Genomic DNA, 20,450 nt, shown 5'->3' with positions numbered 1-20,450 from the left:
TACCCTAGGACAAAATTACACCATTGAAGGATATCTCAGAGTGTTATCTACCTATTTTTGAACAGCTTATGCGTTAGAAATACTCCTGTAGTTCTAACCAGTTTGCTACCGTGTGTTCTGAAAATATAACCCTGACAAATCGGTTTCCTCACCTGCTGAACCAGGTATTGACACTGTTGTAGGAATGGCGTCGGTTGTATTAGCGGTCGTCTGATCGGTTGTCCAGCCGGACACCAACGGCAGGACTCCGCACGCGGCAAGTAGCAACACCAACATCGCAGAACCGGATCCTCAAAAGAACCGGACTCTCCGACAGATCAATATTCTAAAGAAATTCTCTCTCTTCTTTACAGAGTCACCGTACTAAAAACACGTCCGACTCCCAACCAGAGCATAACTGTTCTGGTCCTGCATTAGTACTGTGAGAATCCCGCCAGTCTTTGTCCTCAAATGTCTATATTCTCAGTCCAAAATAACTTATTATCACATTCTGCAAAGACCGGAGGCATTTGATGCTGGTGTGAAGGTCCGGTGGATACATTTGTACAATTTGAACAACTGACTGAACCTCCCGAGTTCCCACGTACCCGACACGACCCTAGGTTAGACCTAAATGGCCTGAAATATTCCACGGATGTCCTTATAAAATTTTACCTATGGTGGTATTCAGGTAGAGTCTAAATCATAGACCTGAATACAGAAAAGGTCCATGGTAATAAAAAAAATGGGAAAAAATTATTGTCGTCCACCAAATACAAAGTTATCGGAGACCACTTCTGAACTAGCATCACTGGACCTATCGCTATATTATATGGTTAAACAAACTGTCGGTAATCGATGAAATACAAATAAAAGCCCATTAGTCTATCAGTAAAATGTCCTGTTATTTCAACCTTTTGCTCTTTTTATGTGTTTTATGGACTATTACTGCCGCGCCAATTGCCGCACCGGACAAGGCTGTTAGATAAGTTTAGCACTTCAAAAGGTTCTAGTCATGTATAGACCTGTTCCTATGCAATATTTCATGGGTATTGTAAGTCATAAGTACTTTATTATAATCATTGTAAATATTCCACACTAAGGAAGTAAAGTACTAGTATTGTTATTGGGTGTCAGTACATAGGCTAGCCCCTCGGCTCCAGGGCTTACCCTGGTGCCAGACTGTTGCCAGGGGCAGTATTCAGGCTGTTGCCAGGGCCAATATACATGTATACAGGCTAGTTCTTCAGCTCCAGGGCTAGCCTGGGTGCCAGACTGTTGCCAGGTCCAGCACACAGGCTAGCTTCTCGGCTTCAGAGCTAGCTTGGGTGTCACAATGTCATACATAGCGATAGTTCCAGTGCTGCAACTTCAGAAGTGGTCTCTGATGACTTCGAATTTGGTGGACGATCAGCTCTATATTTAGACAACAGTCTGGCACCCAGGCTAGCCCTGGAGCCGTGGAGCTAGCCTGTATACTGGCCCTGGCAACAGTCTGGCACCCAGGCTAGCCCTGGAGCCGGGGAGCTGGCCTGTATACTGGCCCTGGCAACAGCCTGGAACCCAGGCTAGCCCTGGAGCCGAGGGGCTAGCTAGTATACTGGCCCTGGCAACAGTCTGGCACCCAGGCTAGCTTTGGAGTCGAGGAACTGGCCTATATACTGGCCCTGGCAACATTTTGGCACCCAGGCTAGCCCTGGAGCCGAGGGGCTAGCCTATGTACTAGTCTGACACCCAATAACAATACTAGTACTTTACTTCTTTAGGGTGGAATAATAATGATTATAATGAAGAACATATGACTTATCATACCCATGTATTATTGTTAAGTAGGAACAGGTCTATACATGACTAGAACCTTTTGAAGTGCTAAACTTATCTAACAGCCTTGTCCGGTGCGGCAATCGGCGCGGCAGTAATAGTTCATAAAACACATAAAAAAGAGCAAAAGGTTGAAATAACAGGACATTTTACTGATAGACTAATGGACTTTTATTTGTTTTCGTCGATTACCGACAGTTTGTTTAACCATATAATATAGCGATAGATTGAGTGCTGCAACTTTAGAAGTGGTCTCCGATAACATTGTATTTGGTGGACGATCATAAATTTTTCGTCCAATTTTCTTATTACCAAGGACCTTTTCTGTGTTCTGCTCTGTTTTCAAACTCAACCTGAATATCATTATAGGTAATTTTGTCTATGGAAATTCGTGGAGTATTTCAGGCTATTTAAGCCTAACCCAGGGTCGTGTCGGGTACGTGGGAACTCGGCAGGTTCAGTCACTTGTTCAAATTGTACAAATGTATCCACCGGACCTTTACACCAGCATCAAAAGCCTCCGGTCTTTACAGAATGTGATAATAGGTTATTTTGGACTGAGAATATAGACATTTGAGGACAAAGTCTGGCAGGACTCTCACAGTTCTGATGTAGGACCAGACCAGTTGTGCTCTGGTTGGGAGCCTGACGTGTTTATGATAGCTCTGACCGGTGAGCCTAGATAGACTCTGTGCCTGTTGAGAATTCTATTCTGCCATGTTGGTGCTGATGGTTGCCGTGTGTGCCGCCCTGCCGTCGCTGCTGGTGTCGGCTCAGACAACACCAGCTGCAGGTGAGAAAACCGATTTATTAGGGCTGTTTCTTTAAACACACGGTAGCAAACTGGTCATGAAAATTAACACGACGGATAGGAGCGCATCTGATTCTGGTCCTGTGATGTCGGTGCTGCTGATTGCCGTGTGTGGAGCATTGCCGTCGGTAATCCTAACCCACTTCTGCAGGTAAGAAAACAGCGAGGAATGAAAGAGTAACATTGTCATAGTCAGTTTTCATAGAATGAAAGTTCATCTGTGTTGGTATACTTCATTACGGCAAAAAAGGCCAGGACTAAACGTTCTTGCCAACACTGAGTAATTGGGACTTACCCAAATTTTCGTCGGCCGAAAATTTGGGTAAGTCCCAGTTTACTCAGTGTTGGCAAGAACGTTTAGTCCTTATTGTCATTATAACAGTTTTCATAGCGTATTATTTACACAAATTCCATCCTCTCCCCACCAATTACCCTGCTTATATTTATTTCAAGTTGACCGTTGCCACAATTCAGATAATATATGCAAGATCTTGTCAATTGCATCAATACTAAAACTATAGATGGTTCTCATAACGTTGTACATGTATCGGTTGGAAATAGAAGATATGCTCTGAATATTGAAGCCGTTGGTCCGGCCGTCTGTACAATGCAGTGTTAGTCTCATGTAAAGGCCTGGCATCACTATTAACTTTAGCAGTACTTTTTATCAAACCTAACATTTACACCTGTGTCATGTAGACTGGCGACCCTGTGGCGACTTCCCGTGGGACACTGATGACGTCACCGTCAGCTGTGACTACACCTACACTGACGTGAAGCAGTGGGACGCGTACGACTGGTACAGTTCATCAGAACCTCCCCTAGTTCTACACGGCCGGTGTACCGTGACCTGCCCGTCAGAAGCCAACATGTTGGTGGGTCCTCCGCATTCTGCCAGTCCCGGATACCACGTGAACGACGGAGCTTATTACTGCAACGTGGGCAACAGCACATGGATGGGATCAGAACCCGTGTGTCTGGGTAAGGCTAGGAAACAGCACAACATCAATTCAAGCAACATTGACATTCGATTATCTAACAGACTAAAAATAGATATATGACTTTTACGTGTTGAATCATAACGGGGATACTAGTACTTTCCAAGGCAAGGGCAGCATTATCAAAAGTGAATTATGAAAATTTTGGACATTAGGACATTATCTTCACTACAGAATAGGTAACACCTGAAACGTCTTTGGTAAGTTATTGTACAGCAACATAGGATTATGTTAACCTGGCAGACATATAGAAATATAATGAAATGACTTATATGGTTATACTAAAATCTCAAATTATACATGATAAAAAATGCAGCAAAATATAGCCGTATTCCATCCGAATGTTACATACAGGTCATTTCAACAGCTCCACCGTCATCACGGACGATACCAACTCGGTCCGGCTGGTGGGGGGAGAGTTCTACGGCTGTGTGGAGCTGTACGATGACGTCACGGGGCAGTGGGGGCCTGTCAGGGGGTGGGACGTTGATTATTGGAGTTCTAAGTTCGAAGACAGAATGTCCTGGGTCGACTTGGCGTGTAGAAACATAGGGTTGGGGGAGGGTCTTGCCACAAGTGCCTACGAGTTAACAAATGGAGTTGTTAGTAGCTACTATCCTGAGCTCTTACAGTGGTACTACCGCCTCTCCTACCCCTCCACTGTCCCCAAGTTCATGGTTTCCCAGTCCCTTCCCCAGTGGGAGGGCGCGACTTTACGTGATGCCATCGACCGGGTGGACCGAGGGAGCGGTACCAGCTACAGCGACTACATGTGTCTGGTCTGTGGTACGTGTACGTGGGTTAAACATTCAATTTATTTTAAAAACTCGCATGTAAAGTGGGTGGACACTTACCTTAAATGAACATCATCCAGCTGGTACACTGATGGAGGAAAGCGAGGGGTCGAGGGGGAATTTTCTGTTTCTTTTCCAGAAACCTGGAGCCTGGTAGAGGCTAACTGTACTGTCTAACGTCACATCCGCACTCCCCCCATACAGACCACACACCTTGTGGCGACTTTCCCTGGGACACTGATGACGTCACCGTGAGCTGTGGCTACAACTACAGTGACGTATGGCACTGGCCTAGCGTGAACGGTTCACCTACAGAAGCCCCAACAGTCCTACAGGGCCGGTGTACCGTGGCCTGCCCGCCAGAAGCCGACATGTTGGTGGGGCCTCCACTTTATAGCGCCGGATACTCCATGAACGACGGAGCTTACTACTGCAACGTGGGCAACAGCACATGGATGGGAACAGAACCCGTGTGTCTGGGTAAGGCCTTGCTGTCCTTGCTATCTTTTTTCAGGGAGAGCAAAATTCTTCGCGTTATGATGTAATTCATTATAATGCCACGCATACCATTATCATAATTGATAAAATCTGTGCTAGAAATTGACAAAGTCTATTGTTTTGTTTTTGTTTGTTTGTTTTTTATTTATTTACCCAGGGTAAACATGTCGCCGCAAGGGCGTCTATAATGTATGAATGAATGAATGTAATGAATATACAATTATTTTTATTCGCTTGAACAATTTTTTTTCATCTTTCCATTCATATCCACCACCATGCCTCACTGAGTACCTATCTTTTCTGTGGCTACCTTTGCAAAACATCATCACACTTCATTCTCAGCCTGTATTACGGTATAGGAATCAAACAAATGATAAAGGACTTCATTTTTTTTTGTTTCCGCCACAGGTCATTATAACACCTCTATTGTCATCACGGACGATACCAACAGGACCCGGCTGGTGGGGGGAGACTTTTACGGCTGTGTGGAGCTGTACGATGACGTCACGGGGCAGTGGGGGAATGCCAGGGGGTGGGAACCTTGGGAGTATGGAATCCATTACGAAGCAAGAATGTCCTGGGCAGACTTAGTGTGTAAAAACCTGGGTTTCAGGGAGGGGCTGGCTACAGGGGCCTACGAGTTAAGTAATGGAGTCGTTAGTGGCTCATATCCATGGGCTGTTTCCTTACAAGACCACTACAGCCCCTCCTACCCCTCCACTGTCCCCAAGTTCGTGGTGTCCCAGTCCCTTCCCCAGTGGGAGGGCGCGACTCTGCATGACGCCATAGACCATGTGGACCGAGGGAGCGGCAGCAATTGGGGCAGCATGTGCCTGGCCTGTGCAGGAGAACGGACACAAGGCGGCCAACAAGGCGAGTCTTTCATGGAAATGTAGATACCTTATTAAATGACATCTTCCAATTTGTTTTTTTTTATTCAAAGCCCGAGACTATAACAACAATTATAACATTCATCCCTATGCATGCTAAAGATAGCCTGTCTGTCATGCAAAAGCTACCGTAAGAATGCAGGTAACGGTAAACGTTTGGTGAATGGAGCTTCTTAATCCCCAACATTACAATTGTTGATTTTGGAGAATGGGGGTTCTTGTCTCCCACTTTTCAGTTGATTTTCCTTCCAGACATCGCTGCCCAGGTGACCTGCACGTCGGACCACCTGGAGGTGAGTTTCCCGCGCCCTCCGGACAACTCCGTACAGGCGGCGGACGTGCAGCTAGCAGCGCCGCCTTGCAGGGCGGAACAGAACTCCACCCACATCTACATCCGGACTGCTCTGGGGGAATGTGGCACAGCGAAAGAGGTAAGTGAACACACACGCACACACATACACACACACCAACACACACACACACACACACACACACACACACATACACAAACACACACACACACACACACACACACCAACACATACACACAGAGAGAGAGAGAGAGAGAGAGGCGTGCACACACACATACACACTGACAACACAGCTAGCAGGCAGGCTTTTCACAAAATGGACCCCTCAAACTACTGCTACCATGTGTGACTTTCCTTGTACGGACGATATATTTGTATACTATATTCCTTTACATCAAATCCTGCCCTTTATTCCCTACCCCCAGACCACCCCGACTGAGATGATTTACCGGAACACCCTGACCGTCGGGGCCGACCCTTCGCACGGCGGCATCACCTGGCAACAACTCACTAAGGTTGGACAATCAATCATCAATATATCTATCTATCAATAAATAAATCAATAAATCGATCAATTGATCTATCTATCCATCTATCAGCCAATACTATATTCAGGGCTCAAAATTTTATATACTTGAAAGTAGCATCGTCGAAGAGAATTTTGTAACATCAATAGCTACTAGATTGCCTTTCTCATATTGATTTTTGAAAAGCAAACTAGAAGTAGAAGGCAAAGAGACTATAAGTTAGGTAAAACTTGTCTGGTACAGATAATTTTGAATGTCGCCTGCACCAGAGCAGGTATGCAGAAAAGTATTTTGATCCCTACTAAGATCATAACACAGTAACACTTGTATTCTGTTTCCCTTCCATCCTTAACCGAGGTGCCCCTGGAGTGTCGCCTGCCGCGGAACAAGACCCTGTCTCTGGACTTTCGGCCTCATCTCAAGTCCGTTTTCCGGTCCGGCGTAGAGGGCGAGGGCGAGTTCCGGATCTCCATGGAGCTTTTCCGGACTGACGGATTCCGGCAGCCGGTGACGGAGTATCCAGTGTTCGTGGAGTTGCAGGAGGTAAGTCCGGAATATCCGGTATTGGTGGCTTTACACCAATTTAGTCCGGAATGTCCGGTGTTTGTGGAGTTACAGCAGGTTAGTGATACATTGGCAATGAGAATGACTTTGACCGCTAGCACTGTGTTCCAGATGATCCACGTGCAGATCCAGGTGAACTCCAGTGACGCCGACCTTCAGGTGTTCCCTCGCACCTGCGTGGCCACGCCTAGCGACGACCCTAGCGACAAGACACGGAATGACGTCATCGTCGACGGGTGAGTGCCGTCGTTGTGTACCACGTAAACAAACAGTTTTTTTGTCAGTCTTAATCAGGAAAAACCTAAAATTTACTTCCGCTACAAACAGTTACCCATCAAATGAGATGTTTATACCGGCTATACAGATACAGATACAGATCTTAAGAAGTGTTTTGGCCACGCCTTAGGGGGGAATGCTAAGTGAACGAGCCCCACGGCTCGTTAACTCATGACAGACCACAAGAAGGCTTCTCAAAATCATGAAATCATAACAGTGCCATGCAAACAATAACCCTAACAAGAACCACCGTCGCCATGGCAATGTATATTTTCATTATCCGTCTTATTGTTTACTAAAGTATTTATACATACTGTTTGTTTTCTTCCCAGTTGCGCCAAGCTGCCGACGCTGCAGTTCTACCCGTCGCCCGGTCCGGACAGGGGGCGCTTCGGCTTCCAGGCGTTTGCCTACACCAGCGGCGCTCCCACGGTAATTTGTACTCTAAAAACTCTATTTTGTTACATAGAGGAACAACTTTATATGCTTTGGTATATCACAAGCGCACCATTTTGGCAAAGGCCTGATAAGTGCACAAGTGATAAGTTTCAAACAGGTAAAAAATAGTTAGCCTTCTAGCTAGAGGGGCTAAAGGACACCGTAGTATCTGCTTGGAGATGAGGTAGGACGTACATTTCCCCTGGTTCCTTCCTAGGTGTACCTGCACTGTGACGTGCTGCTGTGTAAGGCCTCGGACCCGAACTCCCGCTGCGCGCAGGGCTGCCAGACGCCCTCGGGCAGGAGGCGGAGGGAGGCCGAGGGCGAACCCGAGGTCTACCGGCTCATCCAGGGACCCATCGTGCTCGGGGACGACCAAACTGGTAAGTGTAAAATTGCTAAAAAGTTCGTCGTGTTTGTTTTGTTTAAAAAGTCAGCCTAAGACGATTTCTTTATCTACTTCATGATTCACCACAAAACAAGGCTCATGGGAGCCACATAAATGCTGTGGGTTACTGTACAGCCAGTGAGGACAGATATTTGTTGACCTTAGATTTGAGAAGTTTAAGGTTGTACCCCTTTGGAAAACAATCACATGGTAGCTTGTTCCATAGTGATGTTGTTCTAAGAAAATAGCTTTCAGCGTGGAACTTCCTCCTAAGAGGTGGTGAATGGAGGAAGAAAGGGTGATTTGCTTCTGTGGAAGTGGCAAAGCGTGCCCGTGCTGAGAATGTACGAGGTGGAGTCACTAGCGAGTAAAGTTTTGAGGAGTATTTACCGTGGAAAAAGCGATAAAATAACGCAAGGCTTGCGTCAGAATATGTGTGTATCAAGCATGGCCTAAGGTATCGTATTTAGTGAACAAATATTTTGTTTATTTATTTCGTTTTCGTTGTCCACAGGGCGCAAAAGTCTGGACCTGTTCACAGTTTCCGGCATCATGGGCGCATGCGCGTTGTTGCTGGCCGCCGCCATGTTTGTTCTGGGCGTCCTGTACAAGGCACGCCGGGAAGGCAGGCAGTCTGGGTACAGGGTGTTGGAGAACACCGACTGAGTAGGGACCCCCCCCCCCCATGACGTACATGTGCGCCTCCAATCATGATTAAAAAAGTAACCAATGATGGGTCTCTTCTTGTGCCTGTGCATGAGCACAAATATTGCACGTGTGTGTTACTAGTATGGAAATACTACTACCCTGTAGTTTAATATGGTAAAGATACGAAATGTACCCTTTGTTCAACATGCTAAAAACTGTCGGTGTCTGTATAAAGCACGGTTCTGGGTACAACAGGCCCCTGTCCAAGACATACCTCTGAAATAAACTGTACAGAAGTGTAGTAGTTGACCTGATGAGGTCACATGGTGATTGACAAGCTGCTCTGACATGAGATATGGCAGCTACAAGCGCCAATTATACATGCTCTTTATTATCAGTTTTGGCGCGTACATCTTATCTGTGTTTTACCTTATTGAAAGATTACGTTACAATAACACTAAGGGTGTAAAGGCGTACATGTATCTCGTGGCATTGCCGGTAACAAGTGAACGATTTATGTTTCTGGCCCTTCACTTTATTAATACTCTTGGCGTGTAATTTAGCTTATCTGTGTTAATTACTACTTATCAAATAATTACGATGCAAAAACACAAAGGAGCTACACCGGGCTATCGCGTCTCTAGGAAAGCTCTATGTCGCGTTTAGTGCATTTTATTGACATGCGAACTATCTAAAACCGTGTCTGAGAACACTTTTGTTGGTGTTAATTTGCCTTATAACTGAACCAGTCGAATGTAAATAATAATAATAGCAATGTTCACTTTAAATCGTCGAACGTTTCAAAATTAACAGAAAGGTCAACGTACAAAAATTACATCGTAAAGGCGTATCTTGTGGCATTGCCGGCAACATTGTTCACCAGTTCACCATTGTACACGAGTAATTTGTGCTACTAGATCTTTATCAGTAGTTCTGGTGTATTCATCTTATCTGTGTTTTACCTTATTGAATGATTACGTTGGAATAACACTAAGGGTGTGAAGGCGTACTATATGTATCTCGTGGCATTGCCGGTATCAAGTGAACGATTTCTGTTTCTGGCCCTTCACTTTATTAATACTCTTGGCATGTAATTCAGTTTATCTGCGTTAATTACTTATAAAATAATCGCGATGCAAAAACACAAAGGAGCTACACCGGGCTATCGCGTCACTCGGAAAGCTCTATGGCGCGTTTAGAAAATTTTAAAGTCATGGGGATTATCCAGAACCGTGTTTGAGAACACTTTTGTTGGTTTTAATTTGCCTTATACTTATAGCTGACACAGTCGAATGTAAATAATAATAATAGCAATTTTTTCCTTTAAATGATCGAACGTTTCAACATTAACGGAAAGGTCAACGTACAGAAATTACATCGTAAAGGCGTATCTTGTGGCATTGCCGGCAACAAGTGAGTGATTTGTGTTTCTGGCTCTTTATTACAAACTGTAGTTTTAGTGTCTACATCTTATCTGTGTTTTACCATTAAAGTTATTGAATGATTGCGTAGGAATAACACTAAGGGGGTAAGGCGTACTTCGTCGCATTGCCGGTATCAAGTGAGTGATTTATGTTTCTGGCCCTTTACTTTATTAATACTCTTGGCGTGTAATTCAGCTTATCTGTGTTAATTACTTATAAGATTTTTTTATTCTAACATGTAATCACTAGACGTAGCGACGGCACACTCAAGTTTTTTCAACTTATATTAATCCCACCACCAACACGGGACAAATACATGACAGGACAATACTCATTTTCACCTAAGCGAAGTGAGGACAGTCGTGTAAAGTGCCTTTCCCAAGGGCACAAGATCGGTGGCATGTCAGGACTCGAAACTGTGACCTCCAAGTTCCGAGTCGCGCACTCTGCCGCTACGCCATACGACCCCACAAATAAAATAATTGCGATGCAAAAACACAAAGGAGTTACGCCGGGCTATCGCGTCTCCCGGATTGAATTTTGACGCGTTTATGACATTTTATAGACCTTTAATAAACGCGTATCTAAACTGGTGGGGAAGCGCAGCTGCTAGATGGGCCGGTAGTATGTGCGCGTTTTGGTTGTACGTTTAGGCCACTCAAACCGAGCCTGGTGTATAACATCACTGCAAGCAGTTTGTTGGTTTTGCATTCCCCCTGCCAAACAAGAGGAAACCTCGTTAGATGTTCATTTTCTGTAGCATCGTCGTCACAAGGTTTTTTGCAATTGCAGTTATGGGAACCATCGGTAGGTGCATCAGTTAGTCTTTCAGTAATTTGTTCCGCTGGAATTCTGGTAACCGAAATATTAGAGACGAGTCTCTATTTGTACTAATTACATTGTAACTAATAATTGATAAACAAGGGTTATCTCCAAGCAGATTCCTCTCGGGGGCAAAAAGACAGTATCAAATTGGCCAGGCAATATCCATTAGCCAGAGAAGGTCCGCGGTCACCGACGGGTGGTGGGGGTCAGGACAAAAAACGGCCATATATAAAAATGTAACGATCATTCGCCCACAACCTCTGCTTGGAGAGTAAAACATGGGGTCGTAAGTAGCATGTCGTGAAATGTTTACCACTGATGTTTTTTTTTCTTTTCCTTGTTGTTGAATGTACATATTATTTTTAGTACTCATCTGAGTTTAGGTTTGGAGATCATTCTCCATAATATCACGTTCAAGGTGCCTGTTCTTCAAAGGCACGAAATTAACAGTCAGTAAAATATAACAGTCAGAAGCCTCAACAAGCTTATCGTGGGAACAGACCAGCATTCGGAAATTGCTCCAGTTTTATATACCTATGACTTAATTTTGCACAAAAGCTGCGGTCCGTTCATTATTCAATGATTAGATAAGGTCTGACATTTGCCGTCTCTGAGTTTAGGATATAAACTCTCGACGCGGTTCTCTCGGCACAAGTGGAGCCAGAAAGGTTCCATTCCGTTCGAATTTCTGCTGTTGCTGACGAGAACCTGTCCAGTTGAGAGTCTAGTGCAGCGATGTTGGTGCTGCTGATTGCAGTGTGTGCGGTCCTGCCGCTGGTGTCCGGTTGGACGACCCCTCCTGTAGGTAAGGAAAAATAGTTGGCATTTCCTAGGTCTCGAAAGACCATGAAAGTACATTCTTCTACGTCATGTACCTATTGTTTATCTTTATGTTTCGACCGTTTAAGTTCTGATGCGAGTCTTTGTTTAGGTAAGGAAAACTAGGAATGTAAGAATAACATAACAGGGGATGTTAGGTAGAAGTAACAGCATGGTTATAATCGAGTAAATGTAAAATATACTGACACGCTTTACCGTGTTACCATGTTTAGCTAATTCAATATTTGTCTGGCAAAGTCAGTTTTCATAACGTTGATACGAATTTTTTTTTCCTTTTACCCTCTCTCATTCGTCCTGTACATTTTATTGTCAGTCTAGTTTACCATTGCTAAACTCCAGATACTCTACCACTTTGTCAATTGTACTAAACCTTTACGAAAGTTTTATCAGAACGTTTGATCTGTTGGAAATGCACTGAATATTGACGTCTTTGTCGTCGGTTCTGTACTCTGTGCAGTTCTGACGTCAGCATAAGTGACATTACTTAAGAAGTCCATTTTATCTAACCTTATATTCACACCTGCAGACTGGCGACCTTGTGGCGACTTCCCGTGGGACACGGATGACGTCACCGTGGACTGTGACTACAGCTACAGTTCTAGTTCTTACTACAATCATCGACACGGCCGGTGTACAGTGACCTGTCCCAGGGAGGCCGTCATGCTCGTGGGTCCTCCTTCTCTAAGAAGTTACTTTCATCAGGACGGCGATTACTACTGCAACGTGCGCAACACCACATGGATGGGATCAGAACCCGTGTGTCTGGGTAAGGCTTTACCATTGAAACTTTATCATTACGTAGAATCTGTGTCTCTCATTGGAACATGAAATAGCATGGGTACCATTTGCTCAAAGTTATCCAAGGTGCAGGTGCATATGGCCTGGACTGTATATACGTAACTCGAACTTGTTTGCTCTGGTTAATAATAAACCTGGCTTAAAATGACTTTGAACCTGGTATACTACTTTCACCATGGTATAAACATACAAACAAATGTGCATATATAGTATTTGTTTGCCTTTATTTATTGATGAAAAAAAATGGGCCTGTTGTTGGCCCCATTTTATCGAGGGCAGGGTCGAGGAATGTAAGGAAATTTTGACATTAGAAAACCAGTGTTCAACCCTTCATTCAACACAGGTAGTTACAACAGCTCCACCGTCATCACGGACGATACCAACGGGATTCGTCTGCGGGGGGGAGAGTTCTACGGCTGTGTGGAGATGTACGATGACGTCACGGGGCAGTGGGGGCCTGTCAGGGGGTGGGACGTTAAATGGTCGGGTTCTCAAAACGATGCCAGAATGTCCTGGGCCGATTTAGCGTGTAGAGACCTGGGTTTCAGGGAGGGGCTGGCTACACACGCCTACCCGTTACGTAATGGCGGCGTAAGTAACTCATTGCCTGAACCCATACAACGCCACTACTACTATTCACACCCCTCTACTGTCCCCAAGTTCATAGTCTCCCAGTCCCTTCCCCGGTGGGAGGGCGCGACTCTGCATGACGCCATAGACCGGGTGGAGCGAGGGGACTACTGTCTTACCAACGACAGGACCTGCAGCAAGGACTACATGTGCCTGGCCTGTGCAGGAGAACGGACACACAATGTCAATGGTAAGTAACTCACATAACGTCAGTAGATTATAGATACAAACTTTACATTCTATCTACCTAGTACTGCTGTAATACCATTGGTTATACATACTTAACTGATTGGTCTATTGATTGATTGAGGCTAGTCACTGAAAATTTACAATTTTTGTTGGTCGATGAAGGTTCTAGATAACTGTTACCTTCACATTGCATATTTGTGGACTGCTTGCCATGTTAGTTGTTTCTAAGCTGCTCATGTAACCTCACCTGTCCTACAGGCACCACACGCTGTGGCCCCTTCCCCTGGGACAATGATGACATCACCGTGGACTGTGACTACAACTACACTGACGTGATGGGACCAGTAAATCAGCAGGCCCGACAGTACTGGTGGACCACGGAATCTCCGTGGTACATGACCACAGACGATCCATGGTACGTGACCACGGAAGCCCCCTCAGTGCCGGTACAAGGACGATGTACCGTGACCTGCCCCAGGGACGCCGACATGTTGGTGGGTCCTCAGCCCTCTGGCGACGGAGCTTACTACTGCAACTTGGGGAACAACACATGGACAGGATCTGAACCCAGGTGCTTAGGTAAGCGTTAAACAGCGCAGACTGTTCACTGGAATTGTCAACATTTTATGTCTTGTTTATGATAAATGTGTGAAACTAAACTAACCTGTGCAGCCTAAAACGCAACGTGAATTCGGGTAGCGACTGGTTTTGCTTACATTTAGCCGAACTGTGTCTGTATCTGTATAGCCGGTATAACCGCCTTTCAGCGTAACACACCAGCTTCTGTATCTGTATAGCCGGTATAACCGCCTTTCAGCGTAACACACCAGCTTCTGTATCTGTATAGCCGGTATAACCGCCTTTCAGCGTAACACACCAGCTTCTGTATCTGTATAGCCGGTATAACCGCCTTTCGGCGTAACACACCAGCTTCGCAGGCATGCGGCACGGCGACAGCTGGCTACATTACACCGATCGGCTTGTTACACTTAACCCTTGAACTTCTAACTCTAGGCATTTAGAAAGGTTTGACACACTCGTATTGTCACACTTCTAGCAAACCTGTAAGCATCTTTGTTGATGGTTTGGGTGTGATCCAAGAATCACCTTTTTCCGTTTTTTTTTTTTCATATCAGTGTCTATGTCCCCAAGTACAACTCAGGGCATATTTTCTTTTTTGTGTGTTTCCCTCACAGCTCGCTTCAACAGCTCTGTCGTCATCACGGACGATACCAACACGGTCCGGTTGGTTGGGGGAGAGTTCTACGGCTGTGTGGAGATGTACGATGACGTCACGCGGCAGTGGAGGCTTGTCGGAGGCTGGGACGCTGAGGGGGGTCATCACGAAGACAGGATGTCCTGGGCCGACTTAGTGTGTAAAAATCTGGGTTTCAGGGAGGGGCTGGCTACACACGCCTACCCCTTAACAAATGGAGTTGTCAGTAGATCCCACCCTTATTCCTTACAACACCAGTACAGGGGTCCGTTTTACCTCGACAGTAACGGAAACGAATTCAAAGTTTCCCAGTCCCTTCCCCAGTGGGAGGGCGCGACTCTGCATGACGCCGTAGACTGGGAATCAAGAGGTGGATGTTGGGCCATCGCCTCTGACAATGAATGCGTGTACATGTGTCTGGCCTGTGCGGGAGATCAGAATATGGGTTCGTACCGATCACATCATGTACTTAGCATTAGATGCTAGTCAACACATTTAAAACAGAACATTCTTTGATTATTCATTGATCATTTTATCTGTGTGTCTAACCATCCCAAATGTATGCATGCAGGTTTTACATTGTCTACTGTTTCTTCTCCTTTCTGACGTAACACTTAACCATAAATATTTTTCTACAGGCATCCATGCCGAGGTGACCTGCACGTCGGACCACCTGGAGGTGAGTTTCCCGCGCCCTCCGGACAACTCCGTACAGGCGGCGGACGTGCAGCTAGCAGCGCCGCCTTGCAGGGCGGAACAGAACTCCACCCACATCTACATCCGGACTCATTTCGAGAAATGTGGCACTTCGACTCAGGTACATTTTCCACTGACCTACGATGATATCTGCTATTGCAAATTGTAACTAGAAGCTGGAGGCAAACAAGAAATAGGTGAAGTTTAGGAGCCTATTTCTGCAATATATCACCACTTCAGCACTTCAATGATGTGACTAAGATAGACTTTCGGTTTGTTATCTTGGGCTAAAGAGATTTTCTCCTTTCTTTCAGACCTACCTACACCTGGCGAGGGTGCGGGCGGACACATTTGGCTATGTGTGACAGGAGTTTAAGATAGACTTTGGTTCATCATTTGGGCCTGAATAATTTTTAGGGGCTAAAAAAAACTTTTGTATTCTTTCCCCAGACCACCCCGTCCGAACTGATCTACCGGAACACCCTGACCGTCGGCGCCGACCCCTCCAGCGGCGGCATCACGTGGGACCGACTTCCCAAGATCCTCCTGGAGTGCCGCCTGCCGCGGAACAAGACCCTGTCCCTCCACTTCCGGCCGCATCTCAAGTCCGTTTTCCGGTCCGACGTACAAGGGGAGGGAGAGTTCGAGATCTCCATGCAGCTGTTCCGGACTGACAAGTTCTGGCAGCCGGTTACGGAATATCCGGTTTATGTGGACCTACGACAGGTTAGTCCGGAATATCCGGTATTAGTGGTTTTACACCAATTTAGTCCGGAATATCCGGTGTTTGTGGACCTTCGGCATGTTAGTCGGGAATATCCGGTGTTTATGGACCTACGGCAGGTTAGTCCGGAATATCCGGTATATGTGGACTTACGGCAGGTTTGTGCAAAGCTACGTATATACGACCTTCAATTGGCTCACCGAATTGTCTACGGATCTCCAAACAGATCTCCTTGAGGGCAAGACAATATCAAATTGGCCAGGCAGTATCCATTTCGTCCCCGTAACTGAATATTGTGTGGCCATTTGATAGTGTTTTGCCCCTGTGAAATCTACTCGGAGATTCTTGCTGACCAGATCCAAGGTCTTCTTTACGATGGCCAACCAGATTCCTGTTGTCATGACACGTAGCCTTCAGGACTCGAGGCGTGAGCAATTGGTGAAAGGTGTTTGGAAGTCGGCACCGTCCCCCGTTCTTCTTGGCCCAAATTTCTTGTGCCCTGGTGTGGATGAAATATTACAACGAAAATGTCTCATTTGGCGTCCTGCTCTCTAAAGATTGCCATCATTGCCATTGTCCTAAGATGTGATACATAAGTGTAGGGGTAGGATTTGTGTCCTTCCAGCAGCAACGCATCTGGTGTGAATTGAGAGCAATAAAGGACAAAGACCCACGTGTCCCTAGAACCAGTATTGCCCAAGTTGTGGTCATCCTTTTATCAAGGATATGCTTATATCAAGCCTCAGTATATATAACACTGGTGGCTGCGGTGGGATGTATATATATATTATATAACATAAGTAATGACTTTGACTTGTATTTTTAGGTGATCCACGTGCAGATCCAGGTGAATTCCAACGGCACCGACCTTCAGGTGTTCCCTCACACCTGCGTGGCCACGCCTAGCGACGACCCTAGCGACAGGACACGGAATGACGTCATCGTCGACGGGTCAGTACAATGTCAATATTTCGTCCTTAAATTCACCAGTAATGAGACTAATGTCATATACAGTCTTAAAACCTTTAAAAATTCTAAATTTAAAAGTATATACATACGTTTTTCCTTCCCAGTTGCGCCAAGCTGCCGACGCTGCAGTTCTACCCGTCGCCGAGTCCGGACAGGGGGCGCTTCGGCTTCCAGGCGTTTGCCTACACCAGCGGCGCTCCGACGGTGTGCAACATTTAAGTTTTCCGCAAACATTTGTAGATTTAAAAATTTGTGAAGTCTAGTCCTGTTTCACATCGAAATCACTGAGCGATTGTGGATACATACATTTTGGAGGGGAGTGATTGTGTTTGTAGAATGTACACATTGTCAGCCAAAGATTTTAAGAAAGATGTATGTCGGTTTCTGTCTTTTAACGAGCCCCAGAAGTCTAACCAGCTGTGTATGTACATGTACTGACTTGTATGATGTAGTAGCATGGGTGCCCCCCGCTTCGCATCGGGCTCCTTACACTTGTTTTTCGACTGGCGAGTGTAGGTGCCCGTGGCAAATCATAATCTACAAGCGGACCTAGATCTTTTGGTCGCTGCAATGACGGAATCAAATTGGTCAGGCTTTATTTATTCATTTGCCAGACAGTATCCCATACCACGAATTTGATACAGCCTGTCAAATTTGGTTCTGTCTTTGTAGCCACCAAAAGGCTACTTGGAAATTAGCAGATCGAGTGTTGCACCCAATGTCCTACATCTGCCTAGCCTGGGTGCCAGACCCACAGCACACAAAGCTGAAAGTTAACCCTGCACACAGGATAACTTTGAACATAGTGTGCTGTGAGTCCGGCACCCAGGCTAACATCTGCCGCGTTCCTTGTACTACCCAGGTGTACCTGCACTGTGACGTGCTGCTGTGTAAGGCCTCGGACCCGAACTCCCGCTGCGCGCAGGGCTGCCAGACGCCCTCGGGCAGGAGGCGGAGGGAGGCCGAGGGCGAACCCGAGGTCTACCGGCTCATCCAGGGACCCATCGTGCTCGGAGACGACCAAACTGGTGAGCATAAAAACCACTTCTCTTTCTAGCAAGTCATTATTATATTCACCGAAGGAAAGCACATTGTTTTTGCTCTGTTTTCTCTTCTTCTTTTTCTTCTCCAAACAAGTAAGGTCAATGACCTGAACCAGACGTCAGCCACCATGGTAACTGGTGTTGGGTTACATCATGTTGCAGTTTTATAGCAGGAGGGATTATGCTTTGCAAAATGCTAATTTGAATTTTGTATGTAGCCTGATAATCATTAGAGCATAACGTAGAATACACTCCACCCTAAGGTACGTTCTTGTTTACCAGTATCGAATATATCCAATTCACGTGACAAAATATCCATTTTTCGTGATTCCCAGATTTCCAGGCGCGGGTTCGCAGCCCCAACTCTGGCCGCCAGGACCTGGTCACAGCCTCCTCCATCCTGGGCGCATGCGCGGTGCTGGCCGCCGCCATGTTTGTTCTGGGCGTCCTGTACAAGGCACGCCGGGAAGGCAGGCAGTCTGGGTACAGGGTGTTGGAGAACGCGGAATAAGCCGCCATGTTGGGGCGTGTAAAATCATAACTCTCACTCACTCACTCTCTCCCGTAGCTTAGTCAGTCTCAGAGGCCGCATGATGCTTGGAAAAGGCTTTCCACTGATCACAATCTTCTGCCAGTCTGTATTAAATAAAATGAAATGAAAGACCTTTATTGTACATTCATGCAATGACGGGCTAGGTACAGGTCAGGGCTTAACAGACACATAGCAAACGTATGTAGAAAAGTGGAGACAAAGGATACACTACTTGACTTAGACACACATACATAAGATCTATTAAAGCCAATCTATTAGTCCCAACTTAAATCTGTGTCATCTCATTTTTTTTAATATATACTTTCACAAAATCCACCTACTACCTTTCCGTTACATCATTAAAATTCTCCATCCAGTTTTTTTCCTACCACCCGTTGGCCATGACGCCATAGAATTGAAGTTCTTTAATTCGGGTACGTCACCCATAGAAGATAGAAGACAACCATTTCAAAGAAACCATGCAGTCACTGTCATCAGTTCTTCCGCTCCCGTTTCCCGCCATTGACGTAAAAAAAAAAACAGTACAAATGACCTTGTGACTGGGACAAAAACCCGCAGGGGTCACACTGATAACGACGCCCACTGCGCACGCCCACTGCGCACACCCGGAAGCACCCGCGTAGGCGAGCCCGCGCGATGACGTCAACCCCGCGAAACGCGTCCGGCGCCCAAAGGGAGGATTCTGTCAGCCCTAACTAAAGTTGGCGGGAAACAGCCTTGGAGGGACTGATTAAGCTTCCTGTGATTGGCAGCTCAGTGGACCGTAAACTCTAGTGACGTCACTATGACGTCAGGTGATTCAATTTTGAAATAAAGGCAGCTCCGAGGTATGTGTGCATGTGACAGCAGTTTCATATGGGATCATTAGCCTCTACCAGGCTTCTGGAGGCGGCTGGAAAGAGTAGACATTGGCCTAATAGAGAGAGATAACATGCCAGGGGAGTTGGTCCACTAGAGAGTACAGTTTTCGGGTGCGGCAAACTGTTCTCTCTAGCGGACCAACTTTCCTGGCATGCTATCTCTCTATGTGGCCAAAGTCTACTCTTTCCAGCCACCTCCCGAAGCCTGGTAGAGGCTAGCGATCCATATTTATACTCTCCAAGCAGAAGTTGGTGAGAAAAGATTGTGAATATGCCCCCCCTTTTTTTCTGTTGCTACCCTCACGTTGACAGCTGTGTAGTATACACGCCCTCTAGCGCCGTGTAATGTACTGCAGTTACCGATAGTACAATTCACGAAACAATAGGGTCAATAATTGGACATGGGAGTAAGCCGACGACCCCAGTAACGAGCACAGGCAAAAGCCACTGGGGAATAATTCTCCCTGTAGCCAGCATAGCTAGTCAGGTGAAGACTTAACTAGTAACCACTATTGAGAGAACAGTACATGATGGCCCATGATTAGTAACCGTGAAAGAAGTTGCCCCAGCCGACCAAAAATAGCTCCTAGTCTGACTTGTTTTCCCAAATGTTCTACAAATTACTACCTCTGGTGCTGCTCAATGTAGTTAGTTGTACCAATTATAATCTCCAAGCAGATTCGATGGGGCAAGGGGACTTTATCTCAGCCGCCTGTATCCAAGGTTCCGCGCTATGGACA

The 20,450-nt window shown here is 45.9% G+C and overlaps 1 protein-coding gene across 1 annotated transcript; it reads left to right on the top strand.

Annotated features, from left to right (window-relative positions):
• The first annotated feature begins 2,517 nt into the window (after window positions 1-2,517).
• LOC109465776 lies at window positions 2,518-18,808 on the top strand. Its single transcript, XM_019763215.1, is given in 24 exon segments — window positions 2,518-2,593; window positions 3,296-3,592; window positions 3,964-4,314; window positions 4,608-4,883; window positions 5,310-5,762; window positions 6,044-6,222; window positions 6,400-6,525; window positions 6,528-6,617; window positions 6,987-7,250; window positions 7,305-7,429; window positions 7,802-7,901; window positions 8,125-8,290; window positions 8,810-8,959; window positions 11,950-11,997; window positions 12,559-12,798; window positions 13,174-13,650; window positions 13,908-14,228; window positions 14,846-15,330; window positions 15,518-15,682; window positions 16,012-16,287; window positions 17,112-17,236; window positions 17,359-17,458; window positions 18,117-18,310; window positions 18,655-18,808. Coding segments are annotated over 24 exon segments (5,238 nt in total).
• Window positions 18,809-20,450: the final 1,642 nt, after the last annotated feature.

Source organism: Branchiostoma belcheri, unplaced genomic scaffold, assembly GCF_001625305.1.
Source record: "Branchiostoma belcheri isolate BF01 breed outbred unplaced genomic scaffold, Haploidv18h27 scaffold158, whole genome shotgun sequence".
Taxonomy (NCBI): Eukaryota; Metazoa; Chordata; class Leptocardii; order Amphioxiformes; family Branchiostomatidae; genus Branchiostoma; species Branchiostoma belcheri.
Note: the sequence above shows the minus strand (reverse complement) of the source record. Positions and strands in the feature narration are given on the sequence as shown.